This window comes from Barbus barbus (genome assembly GCF_936440315.1).
Source record: "Barbus barbus genome assembly, chromosome: 10".
Lineage (NCBI taxonomy): Eukaryota > Metazoa > Chordata > Actinopteri > Cypriniformes > Cyprinidae > Barbus > Barbus barbus.
This window is the reverse complement of record NC_136738.1, coordinates 27,196,943-27,223,857: the sequence shown is the minus strand read 5'-3', so window position 1 is coordinate 27,223,857 and position 26,915 is coordinate 27,196,943. Positions and strand designations below refer to the sequence as shown.

The window sequence follows — 26,915 nt, the reverse complement described above, 5'->3', positions numbered from 1 at the left end:
GCCTCTTTCTGCCTTGTCAACATAGACGGCTGTGTTTGCACTATACTGTTCATTCAGGCCAGTGGCCCGGTGGAGCCTGCAAGAGCCCAGCAATGCTGAAAGACCTTTGAGGGGCTGCAGAGTCTACCTGTAGGGCAATTGGATCTTCGATGTGGACGTGGGCTGTGTCACTTTAAAAACCCCAGATACTTCACTCTGTTTGGGTTTAGCCGCCTGTCGGGACAGTTGTGGACTTTTGAGAAGGGGAGATTTGGATTACAGCACAAACCTGCGTGTACTGAGCTTTGTTCTGACCTTTCTGGTCCTTAGATGTGTGGACTCAAGGGGACAACGTCCACAATGTCCAGTGAAGGTGATGCTGGAGTTCAGCCTTCCACAACAACAATCAGCACTGTGGCCGTACAGGCTGGAACTTCCCAGATTGTTGTAGCAGTACTCAAGGTATTTGAACTATTTTACTTTACAATGCAAAGCTTTATGTAGACTGATGATATGTGAACTGTATGTTTGTCACTGTAAATTTTAATTCTTTCAGATGCATTACTGTGCAGTTAATAAGAACATTCTTTGGTGACTGAGGTTGACTTGTACTGTAGTGTTCGTTGTTAGTTTCTCTATCTATAGACTATATCTTCTGTGGAACACAAAATAAGAAATTTATCAGAATGTCCCAGCTGAAATGTTATTGTAGTATTATTTATACATTATAGTATTTATTTAGAAGTTTTAGCTTTTATTTTTATATTTTCAGTTGTCACTTGAATTTTGTGCCTTTGTAATGTTAGTTTTTCTATTTAGCTTTTTATTCTAGTTTTAGTATTAGTGATTTTAGAACTTCAATTTAAAGTTGCCAATAAAAGATTTTCATTTGAAGTTTTTAAATCTAATATTCTGTAACATTTCATTATTTGTATTCAATTACTGAAATGACTTTTAATAGTTTTAGTAATTTTAGTACAAATACATTGCTTCATCTTATTTCAGTTAGTTGCTAAGCAGCTTTTTGAATTTGTTTCATTTTCCATCTAGTAGTTATATTTTATTAATATGTATATAAAATATATTTTTAATTATATATTTAATTACCAAAAACAATTAGTTTTAGTTTAACAATAACAACACTGCCTAGCTGGGACTGAATTTTTATTTTTAGAGTAAACTATTCTTTTCCTTATAATATCTTTGAATGAATAATACTGTACGGCTGCATGCAATGTTGAACTGCCATTATTGCTTTATCCAAAAGCACTGCTACAATCATGGAAGGAAACTGCTCTCACCAGTGATGTTATGGGCACACAGTTCAGGGTATTCAACAGACTCTTGGTTTGGGCTATCAATAAAACCTTATTGTTTTTCCGTGAGAGGATTCCATGGAATGTGAATATTCCATAATGCCTGACGCAGTGACTTAATGGGGAGGCAAAAACAGCTGTGAGAGAAACACAGAGCTCTGTGATGGTCCAAACTCCTGATGGCCTGAATTATTCATAAATATTCTCTGTGACCGGTCATGCTTATGTTTAGGTTTAAGAGTTCTGTTTTTGTCTAATGTAGGCTTGCTCCTGCTGTCGTATCAAGGAATAGTTCAGCTCAAAATGAAAGTCTGCTGTTTTGTACTTTTCCCATACACTCCTAATATTGTTTATAGCTTACATGTCTTTGTTTGACTCCGAAAAGCTCCATAAATGTATAGTGCTTCCAATCCTCCAAGTTCAGCTTTTTAATAGAATAACTGACAATCTTCCCTCCATCAGAGCTATCTAATTTTCATTTACATATTACTCCTATATATGTTGCAGGTTTGACATAATTGATTTTTAGGTGTAGTATTCACCTCATTCCTTGTTTAGATGGCTTGTTCTTCATACACAAGGCAGTTAATGCATTTTAGTATTAAAAACCACCAGATGCCTGCAAAAGACCCCGTAAGCAGTCTTAATGTATACAGAAATGATAATTAGCCATCAGTCTGCATACCTTAAACTGTGTTTTTTGCAGTTGTTTAACAAACATGACAGGCTGTGGCAGCTGTGGCAGCTCAACATTTCATTCACTTTCAGAATGGCCCTCCCTGTACTTGCAAATTGCTATGCAATTTTAAGATCAGTGCAATTTGCATGCCAAAGTTTGCATTGGGACTTGTAATTGATCGGATGAGAATTTCCTGAGGGGGCTTTGCATTGAAATCAAAGTGCTCTTTGGCCAGGGGCCAGTGGAGGACCTTCTTTCAGTCTTGTTTACAGTCTGTGAAATGCACTTGAGGCCACGTGGATATAAGAGGTGCATGTGCAGAAGCACAGCCATACATTAACATTGTTCTTGGGTGTGGATTCCGTGTGTGTGTGTGTGTGTGTGTGTGTGTGTGTGTTTTAAAGTGTGGCGACCTGGTGCATCTTCAACTGACAGAAGCACAACCCAACCTTCTGGAGATTGGAAACAACCAGGATGAGACTAAAAAGCTTCTAGAGGAACATGAGCAGCTCCTCGCTAAACTTAAGGTAATCTCTACTGTACCAATGCAAAATAAAAATGTTTTGAAACCCAACAGTTGTATGTACAGGACCAGATAAAAGTTTGGACACACCTACAGTAACTGAATTTGCATTTCACATGATCTTTCAATCCTTTTTTATTTTAAAGCTTATTCTGAAATGCTTGAAATTTAGATTTGTAGACAACTATAAATAGTTTGTGAGTACATTTTCAGCATTTATAAATGTAAGAGTTTTTTTGAGCACAAAATCAGCAAAAATAGTTATTTTAAATTATAATAATATTTTACAGTATTACTGTTTTTACTTGATTTCTGATCAAATAAATGCTGCCTTGTTGATAAAAAAAAATTAAATCAATAAATCTTGGTCTTTTGAAGAGTAGTGTCATTTATATTGTTTTTATTGATTTAGTTACACCAGATGGCAAAGTAAAAGCATCCAATAATATATCTGATCTCATTAAATATTGCTTAAAGAGCATCCCAGGATGCACCTCATGAAGTTTAATGAGAGAATGGAAATTAGACAAATGGTGGAGAAAAAAAGTTTTGTTCATTCTTAAACTTTAGTTGTGTGATTTTGTAGGATTGATTACTTTTGTTCTAAAAAGTGAAAAATCGTAGCCGGGGTTTTGGTATGTATTTGTATAGTTGTCTATGCTTTATCTCAAGCACGATGTTCTTCTCACAGAACAACGAGGAGGTGATTTGTGGGATTTTCACAGATGTTTTTTGATGCCGTTGTTTGGAGGCATCATTATAGCTCCTGAACTTTAATATGACCCACCACTCAGTTTAACTTCAAGGTTCTTCAACGTTTCATTTGAGCCTTTGAAATACAATTGTTATAAATCTGCTCTGTTCAGTGGGATGATTCCATTCATGATGAATGTTCTGAAGTTGAATTATAAAGATATTTGCAGGGCAGAAATAAAAGATTTAATGAAGATAAATTAAGAACAGATGTTAAACATTTTGTGTACAGTTTCATAAGACATTTTATACACTTTTATATTGCCAGATCCAAATAGCTGGCGTTACATCAGACATATCCAACAAAGAGATGCTTTCTGACCTTACAAGGAGAGTTCGAGCATACAATTATATGCTACAGAAGCATTTCTGTGCTATATTTGAAAGTGAAAAAAACATCAGAGCTGCTATCTGACCAAAAGTAACTACAGGCTCAGAATGAAGAGAACAGCCTTTAATCAGAACAAAATCCTCTAGCACAGTTAAAGCGTATTGCACGCTACCAAACATTTCATCATGTACTTATGTGCATCTGCCCACCAGACGTGTCTAATCAGCATGGGAGCTGCTTTTTGTTTCGAGTTTAAATAAAAGTAAGAGCTGTGTACACTTACATGCTATAGTGTAATGTGTTATGTCTAATAGTTGAATTTCAATTTTACACAGAAAAATGAACGAGGTGTGTGGGCTTTGCTGGGGGATGCAGATAAAACAGCAGCTCAGAAGGAAGGAGAGGAGCTGGTTTATGAAGCCATGGCTGTCTCTCTCAGCGAGGCTTGGAAAACACTGGTGGCCCACCTGGAGAAGAGGAGATCACTCCTGATCTTGGCATGCCATTTCTTTGAATGTGCTCTGGAGGTAATGTGGTTTCCTATAGACTCCGCTGAAGTACTTGAACCATCAGAAACTTGCTGTAGGAAAATTGCAATTGTTGTGTAATGCTTTATCGTAAGGAATCTAATTTAAATTCATCTTTTGGTAATGTCAAAACATACAGAATTCAAAACGTATATTGAAATGTAACTAAAACGTAGCATTGTTAACTGCAGGTGTATGTAGTTGATCACATTAACAAGAAAGTGGCTCAGTACTGTACTTTGTTTTAATTTTGAACAATAAAATGTTCCCACAAAATGCAAGCAGCTTCCTGTTGGTCAGCACAGAAAATCCATGAAAAACTTGAACTCCTAATTCTCGATCAAGTGGATTCTTATTGAAATGACTAGATTTCTCTTATCAAAATTAAAATTTGTTTGTGGATTGTTTGTGCTTTTTTATGCAGAAAATGCAGTGTTCATATTTAGAGGCAGGCTGCTGTACAGAACAGCAGTGCATTTTTCTAACTTTAAAAGCCCATTGTTCAAATTTCGTAACATTTTCCAAACAAGACATGATTATTTTCATAACCAGTGGCTTTTAAAAACTATTTAAATGGGGAAAAGTTCTGTCCCTGATGGATAGACCTGCCACAGGGAGTGTGCTTCTCTCTGTACTGTACAAAACAGTGTTTTTGTTTAGAAATACAATGGATGGTTTTTGTTTCCACAGCTTTAAAGTTGGGAAACATGGTGCTATTTGATATTGGCTGAACATGCAATGTTGTGTATTTGTACAGTTTTTTTTTTTTTTTACAGTGAACAGCTGTTTATCTTCATCAATCTGAAGCAAATCAGTCACATTACTTTGATATCTGCTTTAGTTAGATATTCTAGATAAAAGATGACTCATTATCAAGGTCACAGGCTGCTGTTTTGACTAGTAATGGTGGTTGTGCAAATAAACTCAAGCGTGAGCATGTTTCAGAACAATGTTTGTTTTGCTGATAACATTTCAACAGACATGCTTCCTGCTAAATTACTGTTATGATGATGTACATAGAGTCGTCTGCATTCATCTGCTGAAGGTTCCTGCTGTCATTTAGGGTGTATTATGATGGAGTTGTCATTCACCAGAAGCTGGTTATGCAGAGTACACACAGTGTTTCCGAGCAGATGTTGAAAGAATGTGAAATGTGATATACCAGGGGCCTGTTTCATAAAACAAGTTTACCAAATCAGCCAGGTTTATTTCAGTTAGTCTGACTTTTTGCCAATTGATTTGGTTCAAAATAAGTCAGACTTGCTGTAATAAGCCTGGCTTATTTGGTAAACTTGTTTTATGAAACAGGCCCCAGATATCAGATATCTGCCTATACTGTTTGCATGTTTGTCGTTGCATACAAATTCTGTTACATACAATACATATATTCTTTTCACTTTGATATTATGTTTTTATTTTATTATTTTATTTACACTACACTTGAAATGTTTGGGGTCAGTAAAATATATACATCTTTTAAATTCTTTTATTCAGCAATGATGCATTAAATTCATAAAAAGCAGTAAGGACTTTTATAATTTCCCTAAAGATCTCTATATTAATTAGTGCTGTCAAACGATTAATCGCATCCAAAAAGTTTTTGTTTACATAATATACGTGTGTGTGTGTGTTGTGTATATTTATTATGTATATATAAACACACACACATGCATGTATATTTTCAAAATATATCTTGTATGTGTGTGTGTTTATATATACATAGTAAATATACACAACACACACACACACACGTATATTATGTAAATAAAAACTTTTATTTTGGATGCAATTAATCGCGATTAATCATTTGACAGCACTATTTTTAAATAAATGCTCTTCTTTTGAAGTTTCTTTATATCACAGAATCCTGAAAAACAAGTATCACAGTTTTCACAAATATATTAAGCAGCCCAACTGTTTCCAGCATTGGTAATAATAAGAAATGTGTTTTAAGCAACAAGCCAGCATATTAGAATGATTTCTGAAGGATCTTAAAAATTCAGCTTTGCATTACATTTTAAAATTCTTATTTCAATTTGTAGTATTATTTCACAATATTCGTGTTTTTGTGTATTTTTGATCAAATAAATGCAGCCTTTGTAAGATTTAGATGAATATATTCATCTGGCCATATTGGCCTTTCAATCTTACCACTTTTTTTCTATTACAGTTTGCCATCAGGATAGATGAAGCTGAAGCCTTTCAGAGTGTTGGTCAGAAATCGACCACTGCAGACAACATGAATGAACTGCTTCAGAGACACAGCATTATTAGAAGAGGTAAGAGCTTTGTTCCCTAGTTCTATCATTCTGAACACCTTTGCAACAAACTCACAACTGGCTTATGATGCCCTGGAACCCCTTAGCAGCACCCTAGCACCTACCAAAAGCAGGAGATTGTGTGATGGCATAGGAGCCATGCAGATATAAACCTAATGAATGAAGGGGAATTGTTCTCAGATTGGCCTTTAGGGAGCTTATATCAGGAATGTTTGGAATTCTCCCCACAAAATATCTTTCAAAAATGTGAATAGATTTTTTTTTGTTATCTGTCATATACACTGTAAAATAAAACACACCAATATATTTTAAGAAGCTTGTGCTCTATCCTCAGGGATGTTGGAGAAGTCAATGCTGGTGTTGAATAAGAGTCGTGAGTTGCTGGAATTTTTGAAGGACTTCCAGTCCCAGCAGGCCCTGAAGTATGGAAGAGCTTCTTATGGGGCCTGGAGCAGCTTTGGGAAGGTGGAAGGTTTAATGGAAATTCTGCAGGACAGACGCCGGCAAGTGGACCTTTGCATGAGACAACAAAAGCATGAGCTGGAAACGATTTACCGTGTTCGACAGTGGGAGAGACAGGAACAGGAGGTAAGTCACTCTTGCAAAGAAAAGTTAAATAATATTGAAACTGAATGTACTGTGTCTTAAATTCTCATAAAAACAAAAGATATGGCATCAGTTGCACCAGTTTAAGTACACTATTATTTAAATGGTTAGGTCTGTAAGACTTTTTTTTTCTTTTTTGTTTTAAAATTTTTTTTTTTATTATTCAGTAAGGATGCATTAAATATACAGACATTTTCTATTTCGGATAATTGTTTTTTTTAAAGTTTATATTCATTAAAGAATCTTGAAAAAAAAAATTCCTCAAAAATATTAAACAGAACTGTTTTCAACAGTGATGATAATAATAAAAAACACTTCTTAAACACCAAATCAGCGTATTAGAGTTCTGAAGCATCATGTGACACTGAAGACTGGATTAATGGCTGCTGAAAATTCAGCTTTGCTTCACAGGAAAAAAAATACATTTTGAAATATATTAAAATAGAAAACAATTATTTTTAAAAATATTGCTGTTTTTACTGTCTTTTTTTCTTTTTACTTTTAAAAAATCGTACTAACCTCAAATTTCTGAAGAGTAGTGTATGTTTGAAATCATGCTTAAAAAAATATTTTATTTTCTGTGATGCTACATATACACCGCCAGGTCCAAGACAACTGTTACAATGGTTCATGCAACTTTAAAGGTTCCTGATTGCTTCTTTAAAGATATCTACTACATGACAACAGGATAACAATCCTGAAAAAAATCTCTCAAGACAACATGAGTTCCACTTCAAGTATTTCACAGCCTTTGTGTAAAGGATCCCTTAATGAAATATATAAATATAGCTATCATAAGTTGCTTTTTGTGTGTTCATGTTAGATTGTCCAAACTCTCACATGGTAAAGGATATTCAAGCATGCTCAAAGGCACTCAGCATGAAAACACGTTGATGGCCGGCTGTCTTTTTAAAAATGTTGAACTAAAATAACTGGCCAGCATACTTAGCATGCTGAGAGGGGACAGGGCACATGCTTGTGTTTGATATGATCCCTGTGGAAAACCCACTTTGCTATCATTAAAGGGCACTAATGCTTTGCATATCAATGTTAAATGTAAAATGTTATTAAATGTTAAACTACTAATCTTTTTTAAATCACTGTGAATCAAATCAGTAAATTACTATTTTTTATTAATCAGCTACATAGAGATATTTTAACTGAATCATTGTCAAAAGGATTTGTTATTTCATTAATCCTGGAAATAATGTTAAATGAAGAAAATATATTTAAGATAAACTAGCCTATTTCAAGTTATAAGAAAAAAAGAAATAAAGAAAAAAAGGCATGACAGTCAGATGCTTTTGCTTCCATTGGAGGCTTTTGGAGCTTGAAAATCCAGTACTGCTGTCGTTAAGGACATACCAAATAATAAAATATATTTTGTTTTGTTTTCTACTTTTAGCTCATATTGTTATGCTGATCATTTATAATTAGAACTTTGTATTAAACTGGACAAATGCAAAGTATAGAAGCATTTTCACTTGAGGACTTACTGTGTGTCATATGTGCTTTTAAACAGGTAACACAGTGGTTTAAGGAAAAGGCTACTTTGTTCTTGGAAAACAGGCAGCTGGGTTCATCTCTGTCAGAAAATGAGGGCTTACTACGTGAATACAAAGGGTTTGAACAGAAATCCAAGGTAAGAGGTCACTACACTGTTCAATGAACAGATAAAATGTACCTTAATATATTCATTTTTAAAGATGAATTAGTCAGAATAGTTTTCTTTTTTTTAAATATTATAATTAAGTGAAAATAGAGACAAATTTAAAATAATTGAAGTTCTTTGGATTTGAGTGGGGATATTGCCATTAGTGCTCAAGCATTATGCACTAACTGCTATGTAACTTGAAAAACTGATTTACTAAAATATATTTCAAATATTTCAGGTGTTTAAAGTTTTCCTTTCTGTAATCAACATATTTCAAACAAAAATTGATGTGTAATTAGTAATCACATTTATTTCTTTTTAAGTTTTTGCAAAGTCACTTTGCAATCAGGACATCATTTGTGACATAATTTGGTGGGAAAACAACATCACAGACATAGTGAATGCCAACAATGTAATCATTTCTTAAATATAATTACATAAACGTGTATGGTATTAAATAGCTTTTAAAATGAACTTTAAGCTGGAACCATCATGTAAGGTAATTTTCACTCTCTTACTCAGCAACAGCTACAGTAACATTAGATCTCTATTTCTGTACTGTTAATCTTTGTGCCATTGTGCAAATAATCAAGTTATAATTAATAAAGCGTAAGTGCCAGAGTTTGACCACAGCACATTACTGAAAGTCTGATCCCCTTATAGAAATACTTTCTAATATTACAACACATATTCTTAAAATAAAATCAAATATATTTGTAAGTTAAAAATGTTAACTTTAATGGGTATCTAAAGCTTTTTTATGGTTCATGTACCTTCCTTCAGGACTGGGGTGTGCTGGTTGAGAGGGTGATACAGCAGGCGTCAGATCTGCTTTCCTCGAATGAGCGCACACGACTTCAACACTTGTCAGAGAAGAGTGAAAAACTCAAAGCTACACACGAGCAGTTCTGGAGCCTTATGATGAATCGTCTGAGTCATCTGCAGGAGAGCAATGCCTTTTACAGCAGTGCTAATAAAGTACGTAATATAGTAGCACTTCACATGCTTTGACTAAGTTGGGGTTTGGATAACTGAGCTGATAGAGCCCTAACTCACTTCAGCAGCTATATTTCTTCTGACCACACTCTAGTGACTTGCTTGTCACTTGTTTTTGTGGTTGAAGTATAGTACCCCCTAGTGGAGATGTATAATGTGAGGGATTTATGGAGTGGGTAAGATATGTATATATATATTATATAGATAGATAGATGGATAGATAGACAGATATGTATATATATATATATAAATAATTTAATTATTTAGAAGGCTTTGAGTAAAATAAGGTCTGACATTAATATTATGTATTATGTCAAATTATGTAAAATGTAACATTTTGTTGTACAAAGAAATTACACAGTGAAATTATATATATATATATATATACAACAAATAATTTTTTAAAATATTTTTCCAGGCATTTGAGGTGCTGGGCACCATAGAGATTGCTATAAAGGAACTGAAGAATCAGCCTCTGCCATTACCTGAACTGGCTAAGAAACATGAAGAGTATTCACGGAGTATAAAAGACGCATCTGTCGAGCCTCTTCAGAGAGGTCAGCTGTTACTTCAGAAGCTTGACCCACAAAGGTGAGAAGACGAAGAGCAGATGCTATAGTGTGCTAAAAAAAGACCCTATCACAGCAGATATCCAGACTCAGGCTTTCAGAGGAGTGATAAAAGGCTTGAGATGTTCTGTGTAGTGTCAGGCATCCATGGTGCATGTGTGTTTGTTTGTTAGTGCCCAAGTTGGAGGGCTGCAAAGGATGCTGGGATACATCAAAGAGAGAATCGATGCTCTGACCAATGAGTGTCATGCCCACAGCGAGTTAACAGGCAAACGGCAGCAGATGGTGTCTTCATTTGAAGAACTGGTGGATAAGGTATAGAAAAATGTGGTAATCTCTGTATGTAGCTGACACCATCTATAACACAGAATTGAGGGTGAATGTCATGAAACATCAATTTTGTGGCACCTTTCTAACAGCAACTATAAGAAGAAGAATTTTAATAAAAATAAACATTTCATATGTATGTATGTATGTGAGTATGTATGTATGTATGTATGTATGTATGTGAGTATGTATGTATGTATGTATGTATGTATGTGAGTATGTATGTATGTATGCGAGTATGCGAGTGACCCTGGGCCACAAAACCAGTCATAAGTAGCACAGGTATATTTGTAGCAATAGCCAACATTACATTGTATGGGTCAAAATGATCAATTTTTCTTTTATGCCAAAAGCCATTAGGATGTTCCATTAAGATGTTGTAAATTTCTTACTGTAAATATATCAAAACTTCATTTTTGATTAGTAATATGCATTACTAAGAACTTTAAAGGCGATATTCTCAATATTTAGTTTTTTTCCAGATTTTCAAATAGTTGTATCTCAGCCAAATATTATCCTAAAAACAAACCATACATCATGGAAAGCTTATTTATTCAGCTGATGTATAAATCTCAATTTCAAAAAGCTCACCCTTATGACTGGTTTTGTGGTCCAGGTTCACATATATGTAATATATGTAAATAATTAAAAAATAATTCAATAACAATAACAACTATAAAGGATGTATTTATTTATATGTTTGTTTATTTATTTAATGCCATGAAATTATTATTTTCAATTGTCTTTATTTATACTGTTTGAAAAAAAGTAAATGCACTATTTATTTATTTATTTGTTTGTTTGTTTATTTGTTGTTTTTTAATTGTACATGCCTAAAATTCACCCTTCAACTTTTTCTATTTTTAAATGCATAATTAGGCTATTTGTTAAAGGTTGATAAATGTACCTTAATATTGTAGCTTGTTGAGAAGCGCATATATTTCCTTAATGATGATTTATCTCAAACTCCTGAATCTCCACAGGTCTCTGCTTGGATTAAAAGCAGCAACAGTGTCCTCTCTTCCAGCACAGAGCCTGGTTCATCTCTAACTGAGGCTGAGGACACCCTTAACAAGCATGTTGAGCTACTCTCACAGTCTCAGGTGACTATACAATAGAATACAATATGATATGAAAAGTTCAAAGTTATTTGACCATTTTATACAATCCCTAAAAAGTGCTATGAAGATCTTTTCATAGTAATCTGGTCTTTCTGTGAATGGTGTTTTTTTTTCCTGCAGGATGTTATGAGAGAATCAGAGGCTCTATCTGGTTTCATAAAGGAACTAAAGTGGCTGGAATCCTCAGATGCAGTTGAGTTGTCTAACAAAGCTTCACTTTTGGCAGAGGAGATGAAAACATTGTTCAGAAACATTTCATCACATGTGGAAAGCCTTAGACCCTATGTGGACTTTCTGCGCAGTGCAGATGAGGTATGGTTATATATTTAGAACTTAAATTTATAGTATTGATGTATCCAGTTAGACAAAAACCAATATTCCAATGATGATTATTTTGTGTGGTGGCACAGGTTGAGGAACAGATAAGGACACTTGAGGAATGCTATAAGAGTAGGCCAGAGGAAGTGGAGGAAAATGAAGGAGCAGGTGCAACCATGAAAGATATGTTGGATGCTAGTTGGCAGTCAGTGCTGCAGAAGTTTTTCACCATGCAGGACCTGGGCAACAATTTTATTAACTCCTCTAACATGGTAAGAAACTTTGTAGAGCAAACTTACAACTAGTACTCTTTGCAAATTTGGGTTTAAAACCCATATATTTTTTTTATTTCAGGTCAGTGCCAACCTGAATCTAAACATTAAAGCAGCAGGACATACTGTAGAAAAATATATGGAGACATTGACCAAAAAGAAATCTGAACTAGCAGACTTATGGACATCCTGGCAACTGCATTATAGTCAGATGAAATCTGTGAAGAAGCAGTGGAAAAAAATTAAGGATCAACTGAAAAAGGTAACTTAAAATTTTGCTCATAATTAAATAATTATTTAATATTTTAATAAGGATGCTCTTTTATCTCTTCCGGCAAGTTATTAATAGCATTATTGCCTGCAGGTTCTTCATGATTTAAAGGCAATGGAGGAGATTTTTGCTCCAGCTTCAAAGGTCGATTTGGGGGGTGATTCTCAGTCTGTGTCTAAACTACAGGAGAACTTCAGTGCTGTAAAGCCAGAATTCCTGGTAAGACTACTCTTTTTGCATTCTCATTATTGCATATGCTGTCTTTTAACAACTGTATAACTAACCTCAATTTTAAAAACTTCACAGCAACTGAATGCAGAAGTGGAATTCCTGGTTAAGACATCCGAGCTGCTTGGCTTGAAGGGAATACCGGTGAAAGATAAGAACGAGAGAGTTTCTGAGCTCCTGCAGCTACATCAGCGTGTCAGGGATAAAATCAGAGAGTATGAAACCATTCTCAGTATGGCCAGTAAATTTCATCAGCTTTATCAAGAGGTAAAATCTCATTTATGTCACTTTAATGAATCATTTGAAAATATATTGTAACTGATTTCAAAACCAGCATTAATATGCACTGTTAAAAGTCAGCCACCTACTCATTCTAATGGATTATGCAAAATAATAGGATAATGAGAATTAAATAGTGATGAATAAACATTTAAAGCATTTTCAAAGTCACTACTCACTCTTTAGATAATAGCTTTGCAGACCATGTTCATTTATTTAGCCAATGTCACGAGTTGCATCCTGACAACTATATCTTGTGACTAAACATTAGTAATTATAGTTTTATCCTCTTCATCGTCATTATTTAATAATTGGGTGCAAATGTTTTAAACCGTACTGAACGAGTGGACATTTGTTGGAGAATTGTTGACTGTTTTTCTTTACCTCAACTACCTTGGAGAGATAAAAAATATAAAAATTTTGTGTTAATTTGTTAATTGAATAATTTATTTGTTTGTTTTTAAGTTTTGTAGAATTCTGAATAATATCTCGTTTTTATTAATATTATTTATTAATTATTCTTTCTATATATATATTATTATATTACTGAAATGTGTAGCCTAAGCATACAGTACTTTTATTTTTTCCAGCTGGACACTGTTTTACATGCAGAACCAGTGACTGTGTTCAGTGACACCAGCCAGGCCAGGACTCAGTTGACTCAGCACCAAGAGAGGCAGAAGCACATCCGTCATCTTTACAAGCTCGCCCTCTCGCTGGGTGAAGATCTCACCAGCACTGTGCAGCAGTCGGTGTGTCAGTTACTTAAAAAATATTGCATGCCCTCATTATCTTCAAAAGATTGCATGCATTTTCTGGATTTCCTTACTAATAATTTAGATAATTAAGAGTAAGATAATTTTGATTAAGTGTTATAATTTAAGATAAAAGATAACTAGTATAACAATACTAGTTGCTTTGATAGAAATGGTATGAAACAAGTGCCATAAATTAACATTCTTCTCCATTTTCCCCCTTTCTTTATGCTCCAAGCATCTGCTGGTGTTGTCAGTGCAGCAGTTAAAGGAGAAACTGGAAAAATTGGAGAGAGGAAGCGTTGAATGGATTGCTGAGGCCAACAAGTGTGAAGAGAGTTTGATGAGCAATGTCCACTTCTGCATTTATAAGGAAGAGATTGGTGAGGTAAGTTTCGTAAGTGTGTGTCAGTCAGGGTTTGAATCAATCACTAATTTCTCGGAATTTCTATTAATCTCATCTGAAGGGCAATTCAGGAAAAAACATTGTGCCATGGTAAAAATATATTGTTATGCATCATGTGATGTTAATAGTGGTCTTTTAGGTCCACTAAAATATTGTTGTGCCCTAAACAATCATAAGACCATGTTCCACTATCTCTCACTAACTCAAAAGGTCTTTATTTGCTGCTGTGCCATTAAGAGTGCAAACGGCCCACGCATGTTGGGTCCAATATAGTTTTTAATGCTCACGGCTGCTTTTTAAAGCCTGCATTGCATCGTACAAGGGTTTTTAGCCATTCAAGTTTCATGCTCTTGTTTTCACTGGGGAAAAACTGAGTTTTGGAAGTTAGTATGTTTTCATTGTACAAATATTTTTATTTTATTTTAAAAGATCATGAAGATTTGATTTCTTATGCCTTTATTGCCTGTAGTTTTCCTTAAAGATGTGTTAACTCTTTTTCCCAGTGCACAGATCCAGGGCTCAGGGAACACACTTGTTGGTCTTTTGTGGCTAACTCTCATTGTCTCTCTCCCTGAATTATTTATAGCTTGTCTGCCCTTGTTAAATTTAGTCTGTGGACTGCAGGGTTTGTCTCTCCCTGTGTTGACTGAGGGATCCTGCCATTTGTCTCTCATCACTTCAGATAGCAGGAAGGATTCCACCCTTATCACATACTTACTGCCCCATAGCCACAAAATCCAACAGTCAGTCCCTAGGATTACACCGCAAACCTCACAGACCACAGAACATCAGATAGGTTTCTTCCTTATTCCTTATGTTTCATGATGTCCTTTATGATTTTTGATTACTGCACAAATTGGTTTCTGTGTATGAGGGATATACAGCCATATTTGTTTTTTGGTCTTTTTTGTTGTTTACTGACTTGTTGATTACAAAAAATGTTAATTAAATTTTAATTTTATAGTTTGGTGAGAGATACCATAATTCGTTGCAAGTATTTTAGAATGTCTTAAAAAACAGTCTGTTACTATTGTGATAATATTGTAAATATATCTGTCTCCCCCTAGAGGATGATAATCATACTTTTTTCCTCTCTAAATCAGTAAGCACAGGCATTTAGACCAGTGATTCTCAATTTAGGGGTCAGGGGCCACTATGGGGGCTCAGCAAATGTTTAAGGGTGCCTCAGGATGACCGCATTTAAAATAAAGACAAAACGAGCATTAATGTAAGCTAAAATAGCTAAGAGTTAATATATTTATTTCAATTCACCCCATCAACAAATCTTTTATTTCAATAATTATAAAAGTGAGATTTCTAGACCTGGATTTTTCATATAAATGAATAAACTCAATGGCCTTTTTTATACATTTTATGAGCGTACGTTTTCTGCTTATGCTAAATTTTTACAATATGGGTCATAAGGGTCATTTTTCAAAATTGAGATTTATACATCATCTGATTTACAGATCATCTAATTTCCATCGATGTATGGTTTGTTAGGATAGGACAATATTTGGCTGAGATACAGATATTTGAAAATCTGGAATCTGAGGGTGCAAAAAAATCTAAATATTGAGAAAATCGCCTTTAAAGTTGTCCAAATGAAGTTCTTAGCAATGCATATTACTAATCAATAATGAAGTTTTCATATATTTACAGTAGGAAATTTACAAAATATCTTCATGGAACATGATCTTTACTTAATATCCTAATGATTTTTGGCATAAAAGAAAAATCAATAATTGTGACCCATACAATGTATTTTTGGCTGTTGCTACAAATATACCCCAGCGACTTTAGACTGGTTTTGTTGTCCAGGGTCACATATATTATCAGGTAGAAATTGTAAGCAAAGTCCTTATGCTTAATAATTTCCCGGTAACAAAAAACAACTGCCAGAGCCATAGAGCCTTCAATATTGTTGTGTACAATGGGGGTCATTGGAGTCAAAAAGGTTGAAAAGATAATCGCTTGGAACTATAACATGTTGGAAAGGTTTGTGAATTGTGATGAAGTGTGTCACATTCTGCAGATACTGTAGATGGAGCATAATGATGAGCATAACTGAATTAATCAAATATTCTTTTATCTTTCCATGAGGAGATTTCACACAAAGACATGTATTGTATTAAACACATGCAGCTTGTGGGTCTCTTTATGTAAGTCAGTATTCTAGAAGCTCAGTGTCTTGCTCTTCAGTAGAAGTAGAATTCAAAGCTTCTTCAAAGCTTCAGGTTCCCTGTGTCACGTGATGTCATGCTTTTTCAATGTATGACTGCTGCAAGACTTTAAATAGAGCAAGGAAATTTCTAAATTTAGCTGTACTTACAGTCAATCTGGCATTACTTTCAAAGCTGTTTTATGAAATCAGCTCAACAGTTCGGGGTTGATTCGATTTTTATGCTCACCAAACATAAAAATCAACTGTAGAAACTTGAAAAATACTGTGTATTTGTGATATGATATACATGATGATTTATAGTTCATTTAAATAAGACACGATTCAACAATTTCTAAGACACTGTCAATGTGAGTCACCATATGTTGTCAGTCATACCAATCAAACCACCCTCCAGTCATAAATATGAATGAGTAAACAAGCTGACATTTTAGCTTGGACAGTTGCTGTTGTTCATCTGCAATCTGTTTCTCTCATTGTCTCCATTTCGCTTTCATAGACTACAAATGGATATTATTTTCATTATAGTCGCATTGACCTATATATATATATATTTAGATGAGTTGATTTAGAAGTAAAATTTCAGTGCTGCTGTCTTGTTTAACAGAAAATCTAAATGCAGTCAATACTTCCAGTGATGATTTCACTAGATTCGCCAGTTTGGTCTGCAGCAACACCTCATTTCTTGTTTTCCAGATCAGATCACAAGCATATTTTAAGCAAGATGTTTAGATGTTAACAGTCACGATTATGCCGTGTGAAAGTTACACATTATGAATGTATCTGAACTTTCCTCTGTGCATATCCTTCAGTTTGGGCAGCAATAGAAACTTCTTCTACAGCCCTCTGTTGGAAATATCCAGTAAGACAGTTGTGAGGCCTCTTTAACTGGCTCTAGATGCTGGGTTGCAGCTGTCCTTGGGTGACACTTGAGCCTGTCATTTGGAGACACTACACCATCGCAAAAGCTCATCAGGCTGGACAGAAATGGATCTGCATTATAAATCATCCACTGCTCTGACAATTAATCCCCCCAAAATAGTCCCCCTGGACTCTGCTAGAGACCCTCCCCATACTCATCCACACCTAATCTTATATTTGAGTACACTATTATATTTGGTTGCACATTTCCTAATCAGCATGTTGAAGAAGCTGGCATTGTGTTGTTAGAGAGGTTTTAAAGGGTTAGTTAACCGTATAATTTAAATTATGTCCTCATTCATGTTTCATCTGTTTTGTATATACTTTTTTGGGGCAAAACAATTATGTGTATATGTTTATACTTTATAAATATTTCTAAGAAAAAAGTACTGAAATACACTGACAATCATCCCTTCTGATGAAGCTCTTAAATTTTTTCACATTAGCCTAAATTACTTAATTTGTACTACTTTTGAGACACTTTCCCCCTTTTTTGAGCATGATCACATGACCACCTTGAACAGTTTTTGTGTGGAAAAAAAGGTTTCTGAAGATTCTTTTAAATTCCTTTTTATGTAATTCCTATTTATGTGTCATTTATTTTTCATCTTTAACCATTTGCTGTCTTTCAGCGGTTCTTTGCATGATTTTCCATTGCTATATTAACATGTTTTTTCTGATTATTATTTTTTTAAGATGAGAGAATCCTTTAAAGATCTCAAAAAGAAATTCAACAATTTGAAATTCAACTACATGAAGAAAAATGAGAAGTCGAGAAACTTAAAGGCAGTGAAAAATCAGATCCAGCAAATTGAGATTTACATTGAAAAGCTACAGGTAATCTGCTTGCAAGTTTTATTATTCTAAATGTTTTTTTTTTTTTTTTTTTTGAGGGTCTTCACTTCATACCTGCAGGAGATTTCTTGGTCTTTTAATGTTTTGACAGCTGTCTATTTATAAAATGTATCCAAATCCCTCCCTGTTGTAGGTTTTGAAGAAGAAGCTGCAAGCCTTCACTCTGAAAGTATCCAGCAGCAGTGAGAAGCATTTAATTGGCAACAGCCTCAGAGAGATTGAGGATGCCTTAAATGAGCTGCAGAGACAGGTGGGCGATTTTGACAGGACAGTGGAGGAGTACAAACAGAACCTGGACATGAATGTCAAGCTCCAGCAAGCCTTAGAGGAGGTGGGGTGCACCAGGAACATATAATGAGCCAATAGGAGCTACTATCACAATTCAGCAGCAATTTTACTTGTTTATTTTAAAAGCCTGATGTGGAATTTTTTTCATTTATTTCAAAGTTTTATATTTATGTTTACTTTCACAATGCTGCTAAATGAAGTAGAAAACAAATTAAATATGCCTTGCTTTCACAAATGTAAGACTTTAAAGCAGTATCACAGTAAATGGCTATAAATAGTCTCTGAAAATAGTCTCTCCTCTCACCTTTCATTTTAAACACAGTATCAGTTCTGGTGCGACGAAGCAAGCTCCACAATTGTACGTGTGGGTAAATATTCCTCTCAATGTAAGACTAAGGAAGCCGTCAGTTCTCTCTACAAACAGTTTGAAAAATTTGTGTGGCCCACAATACCACAGCAAGAGGAGAGAATTAGCCAGATCGCAGAGCTGGCAGTACGGCTACATGGTGAGAAATTAAGAATGCATTCTGAAATATTGCTTTAGAGGAATTTATTATTTACCCTTTTACTGAATAGAACAGATTATTTCATAGAGACCCCAGTGTATAAAAGTAATTGCAGCAACCCCGTAAAATCCTTTACAATGTTCCTCTGACCCAAGCAGTAGAGCTGCTGGCCTCAAAGCATGACTGCTTTTTTTAATGTAGGTGCTGAAGAAGGAAAGAAATATATGGAGAAAACAATCAACAAACACCATGAAATTGTTGAATCAATAAAAGAACTGTCAAATGGACTGCTGGACCTTGAAGCCAATCTTCAGGTGATAAAAATGTCAAATATAATTATTTTACTTGGTACATTAAGCTGACAGTTGTATATATCTAAAAATATACTTATATTAATGTTTGTATATGAATTCTTTATGTAGTTGGAGACCTTGAAGCAGTCTCTAACACCTGAAGACAACAACAAGCGAGACACCATTGATACGGTAAACACCAGTAACACATTGATTTGCAATTGCAAAGATGCCAGAAATACAGTATATTGTCTTTTACATTGTACATCTGAAATATTAATGCAGTAAATTACAATTAAAGTTCAATTTCAGTGAAATATAGTAAAAATAATGACGTTTTGCTCCCTGTTTTCTCTAATCATGAAGATTATTTAATAAAATCTGTCAATATAATTATGTGAATATTTGATGTATTTGAGCTGAAAGAATCATTAGATCAGAGTTTTGAATTGATTCATTAAACATATTGACAGAAATGAATCACACTTGCATACAAACTCGAACACCGTTATTTATGCTAAAGTTTAAGATGGTGACAATTCACAAGACAAGGAGCACAAAACCAGTGTTTTGATGGTCTTAAGGAAACATAGTTAACAAAAAAGAGAGCATTTAAATCATTGTTATTCATTGTTGTTTAATTTATATAATCAGCAAAAACACTGCAAATGTATCATGAATATTCAAAAAATCACCCAACCCTAAGGCATAGTTTTTTTTTTTTTTCGTCTCCATTTCAGCCTGAACCAAAGGAAAGTGGACATACCCCTGAGATGACAGGCCCACACTGTACTAAAGAGATGCCTGTCGGCAAGAATCCAGAAAACAAGAAACCTCAGCTTCGCAAGACACGAAGCCAAGATCTGCCAGACAAACATCATCCAGAGCATGAAAAAGTGCTGTCAGAGACCAGGTTATACACACAGGAGGCCTTTTCCAAGACCAGCAAAGTGGAGACCATCACAAGCAAATCTACTATAGAGAGGAGAGAAGAGATGCACACCTCTTTCTCTCACTCTCTCACCGTTAATGTAAGCCATTCCCCTGCAGAGCAGGAGAAGATGAGTCACGTTCTGCAGCAAACCAAGAGAGACTCACAAGAAACCCCACCTCCCCCACCGCCTCCACGGGATCCAGGTGTATCACGTCCCAGCATCATAGACATTCAAAGAGATCTGCAGTGTGCTGTTCAGAAGACCAACTCTGAGGACAAGTATCAGGCCTGTAGTAGAAATCATCCTTTTCACTCTTATTCCAAAGTGAGTTCATTTTCCATTTGTTTATTCTATTAGGTAAGATAAATTTAAAGTAAAATAATTTGATTAGGCAAAGAATAGTCCTATTTTTAAGTGCTTCTAAATTACATTGTGAGGTAAGTAAATATGTTGGGATAATATGAACATGTGACAGGGTCCAACATTTAAAACCAAAATGGCTACATAATATGACTTTTATGACACAATACAATTAAATGCTTATTAAATAAGTCTCTTTTGTGTGTTTTGGCTCCTCTGAAAATTCCGTTTGTGTCTGTTTTGTCAATTATAGTTATAGTTAATTACAGTGGAATATGCTTATTTGGTGCTCAAGAAACAGTTATTTTCCAATTATTATCAATGTTGAAAACAGTTTTGTTGCTTATATATTTTGAGTTCCTTATACACTTTAAGGATTCTTTGATGAATAGAAAATTCAAGAGAACATTTATTTGAAATAGAGATAATTTTTAACATTATTAATGTATTTACTATCACTTTTGATCAATTTAATGTGTCTTTGCTGATTAAAAAAAAATACTGACCCCAAACTTATTAAAGTTTAAATTATACATTTATACATGAATATTTTATACATTTTTTAAACATACAATTTACATCAATATCTTGATGCTACAGTCACTTTTGAAATATTTTAAATAATTTCTATTGCTTCTGAGGACATGTAAAATGTATATTCTATGTATAATTAATACACTATAATCACTACAATCGCATTAAATATTTTGTATTTCAGTATATCTAGGTTGCAAAACACTTGCAACACATTTCCTAATTGTGCTTTTGAATGCTAACTAACAAAAAATGGCAAACAAAATTACAGGGAGAATTACAGATCTTCTTTTCTCTTTATTTGTGTACGTTTTGTTTCTGTAGACTTCTGCTCATCATTCTTTAGAGGAGGAATATTTGCCACATGGGACACCAGAGCCAGCAGCTCCTGTACCTGAAGGTGACTTCCAGCCTGACCATCTTACTGAGGAATCGCTCTCCAATGATGAGTACGAATGCACCTCCCCAGATGACATCTCCTTACCTCCTTTATCTGAGACTCCAGAATCCAACATTATTCAGTCAGAAAATGACCTTGATGACGGCTATTGTGTGAGCTCTCACAGCCTTCGCATTAACCAGCACAGCCATCAGTCCCACTCCCAGCACGGCGACACACTACACCAGAAGCAGCAGGAGTGGATGTCAAGTCAGGCCGAGAGCTACCCATCTCCCACCACTGGCTTGGGGGCTAGGTTCAGAGCAGAGTCATCCTCTTTTGTTCAAAGCCCCCTCACAGTACCTGCCCCTAGCCTTGTGTCAAACACCATATCCAGCATCTTAAAAAGCAAATCTGGCAACCCACCACCAAGCAGCATCGCTGAAACGCTTTACTCAGTGCATGAGAGCCATTCCGAGATGCAAAAGTGTGTGCATGATTCTAGCACGAGTCAGAGCCACAGTGCTCGGCCCAGTAACATGCATGCTACCCCTACCCCATTAACCACAGAGCAGGACTCGGATCTCTGCAAGCCCACAGCCATTCGAGAGGAGATCAGGCGGGCATCCTCCAAAACGGTTATGGGAAAACTGGCAAGTGGCACAGGCCCTAACTTCTCCAAACCCTTGTCTAATGCCACAGTAATGGAGGGCTCTCCGGTGACCCTGGAGGTGGAAGTCACTGGATTCCCTGAGCCTACATTAACCTGGTGGGTAGCTTATAACAAACTTGACCCATAAATTAAAACATTCTTTGCTAATAGGAGGAAAAACTGGCTATTGTTTCTTAATACAATAGTCTACATTAATATGTTATTCTTAATATCATTTAATAATATATAGTATTAAACATTTAAATAATATAATATAATATTTTACTACAGTTCAAACAGTTCAGTAAGGTTTTTTCTTTTAAGAAATTTAGAAAGAAAGAAATAACTTTATATAGCAAGGACACACTGCAATTATCAAAAGTGATAGTAAAACATAAAAAAATTAAGTTCTTTTGAGCTTTCTATTCATCAAAGAATAACAAAAAAGTATCATAGTTTCCACAGAAATGCTAAGCAGCACAACTGTCAACACTGATTATATTTCTTTCTTGATCTCCAATCTGCAAATTAGAATGATTTCTGAAGGATCATATGACGCTTAATTTTTTTATTGTATTTTTGATCAAATAAATGCAGACTTGTTGAGGAACCCCAAGCTTTTGGATGGTAGTGTAATATATAGAGATTATTAATTACCTAAAGGCAAATTCTCATTATACAACATTTTGATCGATATTCCAGTTTAAAAAAAAAATAATTCATTAAAAAGCATGGTATTTGTAGTTCAGATAGATTAACAAATAAATACATATATATTTTTGTCTGTCTGCGTGAAGCAGGTTTATTGAGGAAAGTTGACGTTTTCTCCATTAATTTTGATCTCATTTCATTCAAACTATTTCTTTTTCCACTTTCATGCATATATTCCATGTATACTAACTTATTAATCCACATTTCCTTTCACTAACCTTTTCTTTTTATGTAACTTCTGTACGACCTTCAACATTTAACATTACCTCTAATTTCTTTTTTTCATTGAGTGTATATTAATGTGTGCCCTTTTTTGCTGTGGTGTGATTGCATACATAATAATTCACTTTTTGTTCAGGTTCAAGAATGGACACAAACTGGCCAATGATGAGCACATAGAACTATCCCATAAAGAAGACAAACATGCGTTGTTCATTCACAGCTCTGCAGTGAGAGACTCTGGGCAGTATGTGGTCACTGCCTCTAACTCAGCTGGCACTGTCACATCCAGCTCAATGCTACAAGTCAAAGGTAACAACAGCCCTGACTTAGATGTTCTCAAACTGGACTGGCACACCTGCTTTGGCACCCTCTGTTTCTTCTTGTGGCTTCTCTATCTGCTGTTGTTATAATGGACACTGCCATTAACATAAGGAAAACACAAGGATGTGGACTCTTCACTTTTGAACTTTCTTCACATCACAATCACATAACCACTGGTGTGCGCAGAATTAACTGTCTTTGGTGACTGCACAAATGTAAGAGCACATGGGTAGTTGATATGAATCTTCATCTAAAACTATTCTAAACTAGCAGTTTAATAATTATTTTAGAATGCAATCCATTTATAATGCATGCAGCTCTTATGATATTGTTTGAAAGACTACATTTGAATATTTGTAGTTTAAAAATGTATCTGTCACACTGTAGGACCTTTCAGTGAACTAGTGAAGGCAAAAAGAGTTTTAAAATGGTTGTTAGGCACAGGACCTAAATATATACTTTATATATACAGCATACATTGATATAAATTTCAACGTAAAATTGTTGTTGTTGTTTTTTTTTTTTACATTGACACATGCATCAACTACCCACAGATTTGTTCATTTTGGCTATGAACACTGAAATCACTATATTAATGTTTTGCAATATTCAAATTCAGCATGAACTGAATTATTGTGTATTTTTCCTATTATATTATGGAAGTAGCAGTGGATCTGCATGCAGTTCCAGTTTGTGATGGTAATGAAGCCTTGGTCTGCAGTTATTTATAGTTGCAGTTCTTAAATGTTCAGCATTTTACAATTAAATTATTTATTTTTAAAGAGTTTGAGTGTTTTTTTTTAAACAGACCCACTTCTATCTAAATGAAATGGTTCAAAAGGGAAAATTCAGGGATCATATACTGTTTGTTCAAATCTATATGAAGATATTGTGAAGAATTTATTTATTTATTTATTCGTTTGGTCATTAAATGAAACTAAATGGGGTCAAAATCAAATCAAATAAAAACTGAGACACATTTTTAAAACAGAATTGAATATGATGACAGAATTTAGCTTTTTAGGTGACCTATCCATTTGGTGTTAATATTTGTTATTAATTGAACACTTCATGATTCAAATCAATAAAAGATTGCCATAATACGTTATTTAAGGTAATTTAACATTTTAAACACACATAGTGGTTCATCTAAAGCTTAATCAATGAGCCTTATCATTTAACAGTTAATATGGTATTGGTGTTCAAAGTGCTTCATATCAACGTTAGCTTGAATATGGGAGTGTAGTAAATAAGGACTGTTGTAATCAGGGTGATGTCATCTGTCTTTAGCATATGTATCTTTGGTTGCAAGAGAGTCTGTAACTTAATCTGAGGTACCTGGTGACTGAGGTAAATACTGTATATTCACTCACATATACAGTATTTACTCACATATTACTGCCAGCTAACAGACACATCACAATTAACTTTGTTAAATGCATGCAAGTTGCTTGTCAATGTTGTCTTAATATCCATATGCTCTTGATTTTCTTTTCCGGGTGATCAGATATTTCTGTTGATTTTAAATACAGAAATAAAAAATTCCTAATAATATTTCCTATTGATCAAATACTCGCAATATTTTCTCTATTGCTAGAAAATACATTTTATTCAGAATAGGGCCTGGTCCTTAAAGACCCTTTGAATTTTTGGTCCATTTTGGCTAAGAAAACAACAACAAAACAGTGTGTGTGTGTATATGTATATATATATATATATATATATATATATATATATATATATATATATATATATATATATATATATATATATATATATATATATATATATATATATATATATATAATTAGTGCTGTCAAACGATTAATAGAAAAAAAAAAGTTTTTGTTTACATAATATAATGTATAAACACACACACATGCATGCATATATTTAAGAAAAATGTTATATTTGTGTATTAAATATATTTAGATATATAAATTATATAAATATATACTTTTAAATACATGTAAATATTTTCAAAATATATACTGTTTGAGTGTGTATTTATATATACATAATAAATATACACAGTACACACACACACACACACACACACACACACATATATATATATATATATATATATATATATATATATTTATTTATTTAGTCATTTAGCAGACAATTTTATCCAAAGCGACTTACAAATGAGGACATAAGAAGCAATCAAAACCAACAAAAGAGCAACAACTTGCAAGTGCTATTACAAGTCTCAGTTAGCCTAACGCAGTACAGATAAATATTATTATTATTAATTTTTATTTATTTATTTATTTTTAATAAAAAGAGAGTGCTAGAGTTAGAGGGTCAAGTAAAGATATATATATATATATATATATATATATAACAACACACACACATACTGTACAGACACACACACACACACACACACACACTGTACAGACACACACACACACACATATATATATATATATATGTGTGTGTGTGTGTGTGTGTGTGTGTGTGTGTCTGTACAGTATATGTGTATGTTTATATAAATATAAATGATGTTAAATTTAGAATTGTGTCAACCTTTGGTATACAGATGACCTTAAAGGTAACAGACATAGAGTAAAAGCCCCAAAACTTAAAATTTGGAGGTTTTTAAAGTTAAGGATGACTATTAGTCAATGGTATTTTACTGTTATCACACAGCAGAACTCAGGGCTCTCAGGTTACACCTTTGCTTCCATGGTATGCTGCCCTACTGAGAAGGCGTCTGAGGCACAGATTCAGATACAGCTGTCTCACAGATATAGCCCTTGTACTTTTAACTGGACTTTAGTATTCTTTACTTTTTTGCTTACTGCTTTTCTTTTCCAACAGTAAATGATAAAGGCAGCTTTGAAAAACCAACACATGCTTAATAAGGCTCAAGCTGGAGTATGACAACCCTTTTTGAATTATAAAAGCTGTGTTAGCCTGTTTTTGTTTGAGATAATGATGTGATCATTGAAGCTTCATCTTTACAGTGCAGTAAATCATAATTACCTGATTTCCTCAGTGCACAGGGTCACTCCACCCTTCCCCTCCAGACCGGATGAGCAACATTTATTAGTGGAAGAAGACCTCAGCTCTCGCTGCACTCATCCTTAAATGCTCTGCAAGAAAGTATGACAAGATGTGACAAGAGCCAAGTGAGTCAAACAGCATAAAGTCTGAGACCACTAGCATTCCGCTATTGTTTCATGTTCACCATACTTTTGAGAATGACATTATGGAAAGAAGAAAATGTGACCATATACACATTAAAATAATTTGTGTATTTTTTTAACAGAAGCCAAAACCATTATAAAGGCCACTTTATGGAACATACTGTATAAGAAGGATTTGGAAAACCCATTATCACTCATCACTGGCTCAGATGATGTTTAGGGGGAAAACATTGGATATCAGAGTTCACCAAGCCTGATCTTCTAATTCTTTGTGAATTATTCATAATTATAATATCTGTAACACTACTGATAACTTGCATTGCCTTGCAAAAGTATTCTGTATTCAATACCAATATATTGTCATATACACATTCTGAACAAAAATAAAAACAGCTGTGGCTAAGTTGTT

At 34.3% G+C, this 26,915-nt stretch overlaps 1 protein-coding gene across 3 annotated transcripts; it reads left to right on the top strand.

Moving 5' to 3' along the window:
* On the top strand, positions 1-26,915 carry ccdc141 (coiled-coil domain containing 141; the record flags this gene model as incomplete). 3 transcript variants are annotated; one of them, XM_079426721.1, is made up of 27 exons in its annotated part: positions 1-441; positions 2,379-2,501; positions 3,917-4,108; positions 6,279-6,387; positions 6,722-6,975; positions 8,516-8,635; positions 9,431-9,625; positions 10,062-10,234; positions 10,386-10,527; positions 11,523-11,642; positions 11,781-11,972; positions 12,071-12,250; positions 12,333-12,512; positions 12,615-12,740; positions 12,828-13,016; positions 13,619-13,780; positions 14,022-14,171; positions 17,989-18,129; positions 18,281-18,478; positions 18,758-18,941; positions 19,143-19,255; positions 19,364-19,426; positions 19,975-20,493; positions 21,388-22,211; positions 23,164-23,336; positions 26,356-26,488; positions 26,629-26,915. In XM_079426721.1, the coding sequence occupies exons 1-26, from the start codon at positions 310-312 to the stop codon at positions 26,445-26,447; spliced, it is 5,046 nt and encodes a 1,681-aa protein (XP_079282847.1). In that variant the 5' UTR covers positions 1-309. The 3 variants fall into 3 exon arrangements, with proteins under 3 accessions (XP_079282847.1, XP_079282848.1, XP_079282846.1); XM_079426722.1 differs by having other exon boundaries at positions 22-441; positions 21,388-21,512; positions 26,629-26,907; XM_079426720.1 differs by lacking the exons at positions 26,356-26,488; positions 26,629-26,915 and having other exon boundaries at positions 22-441; positions 23,164-23,437.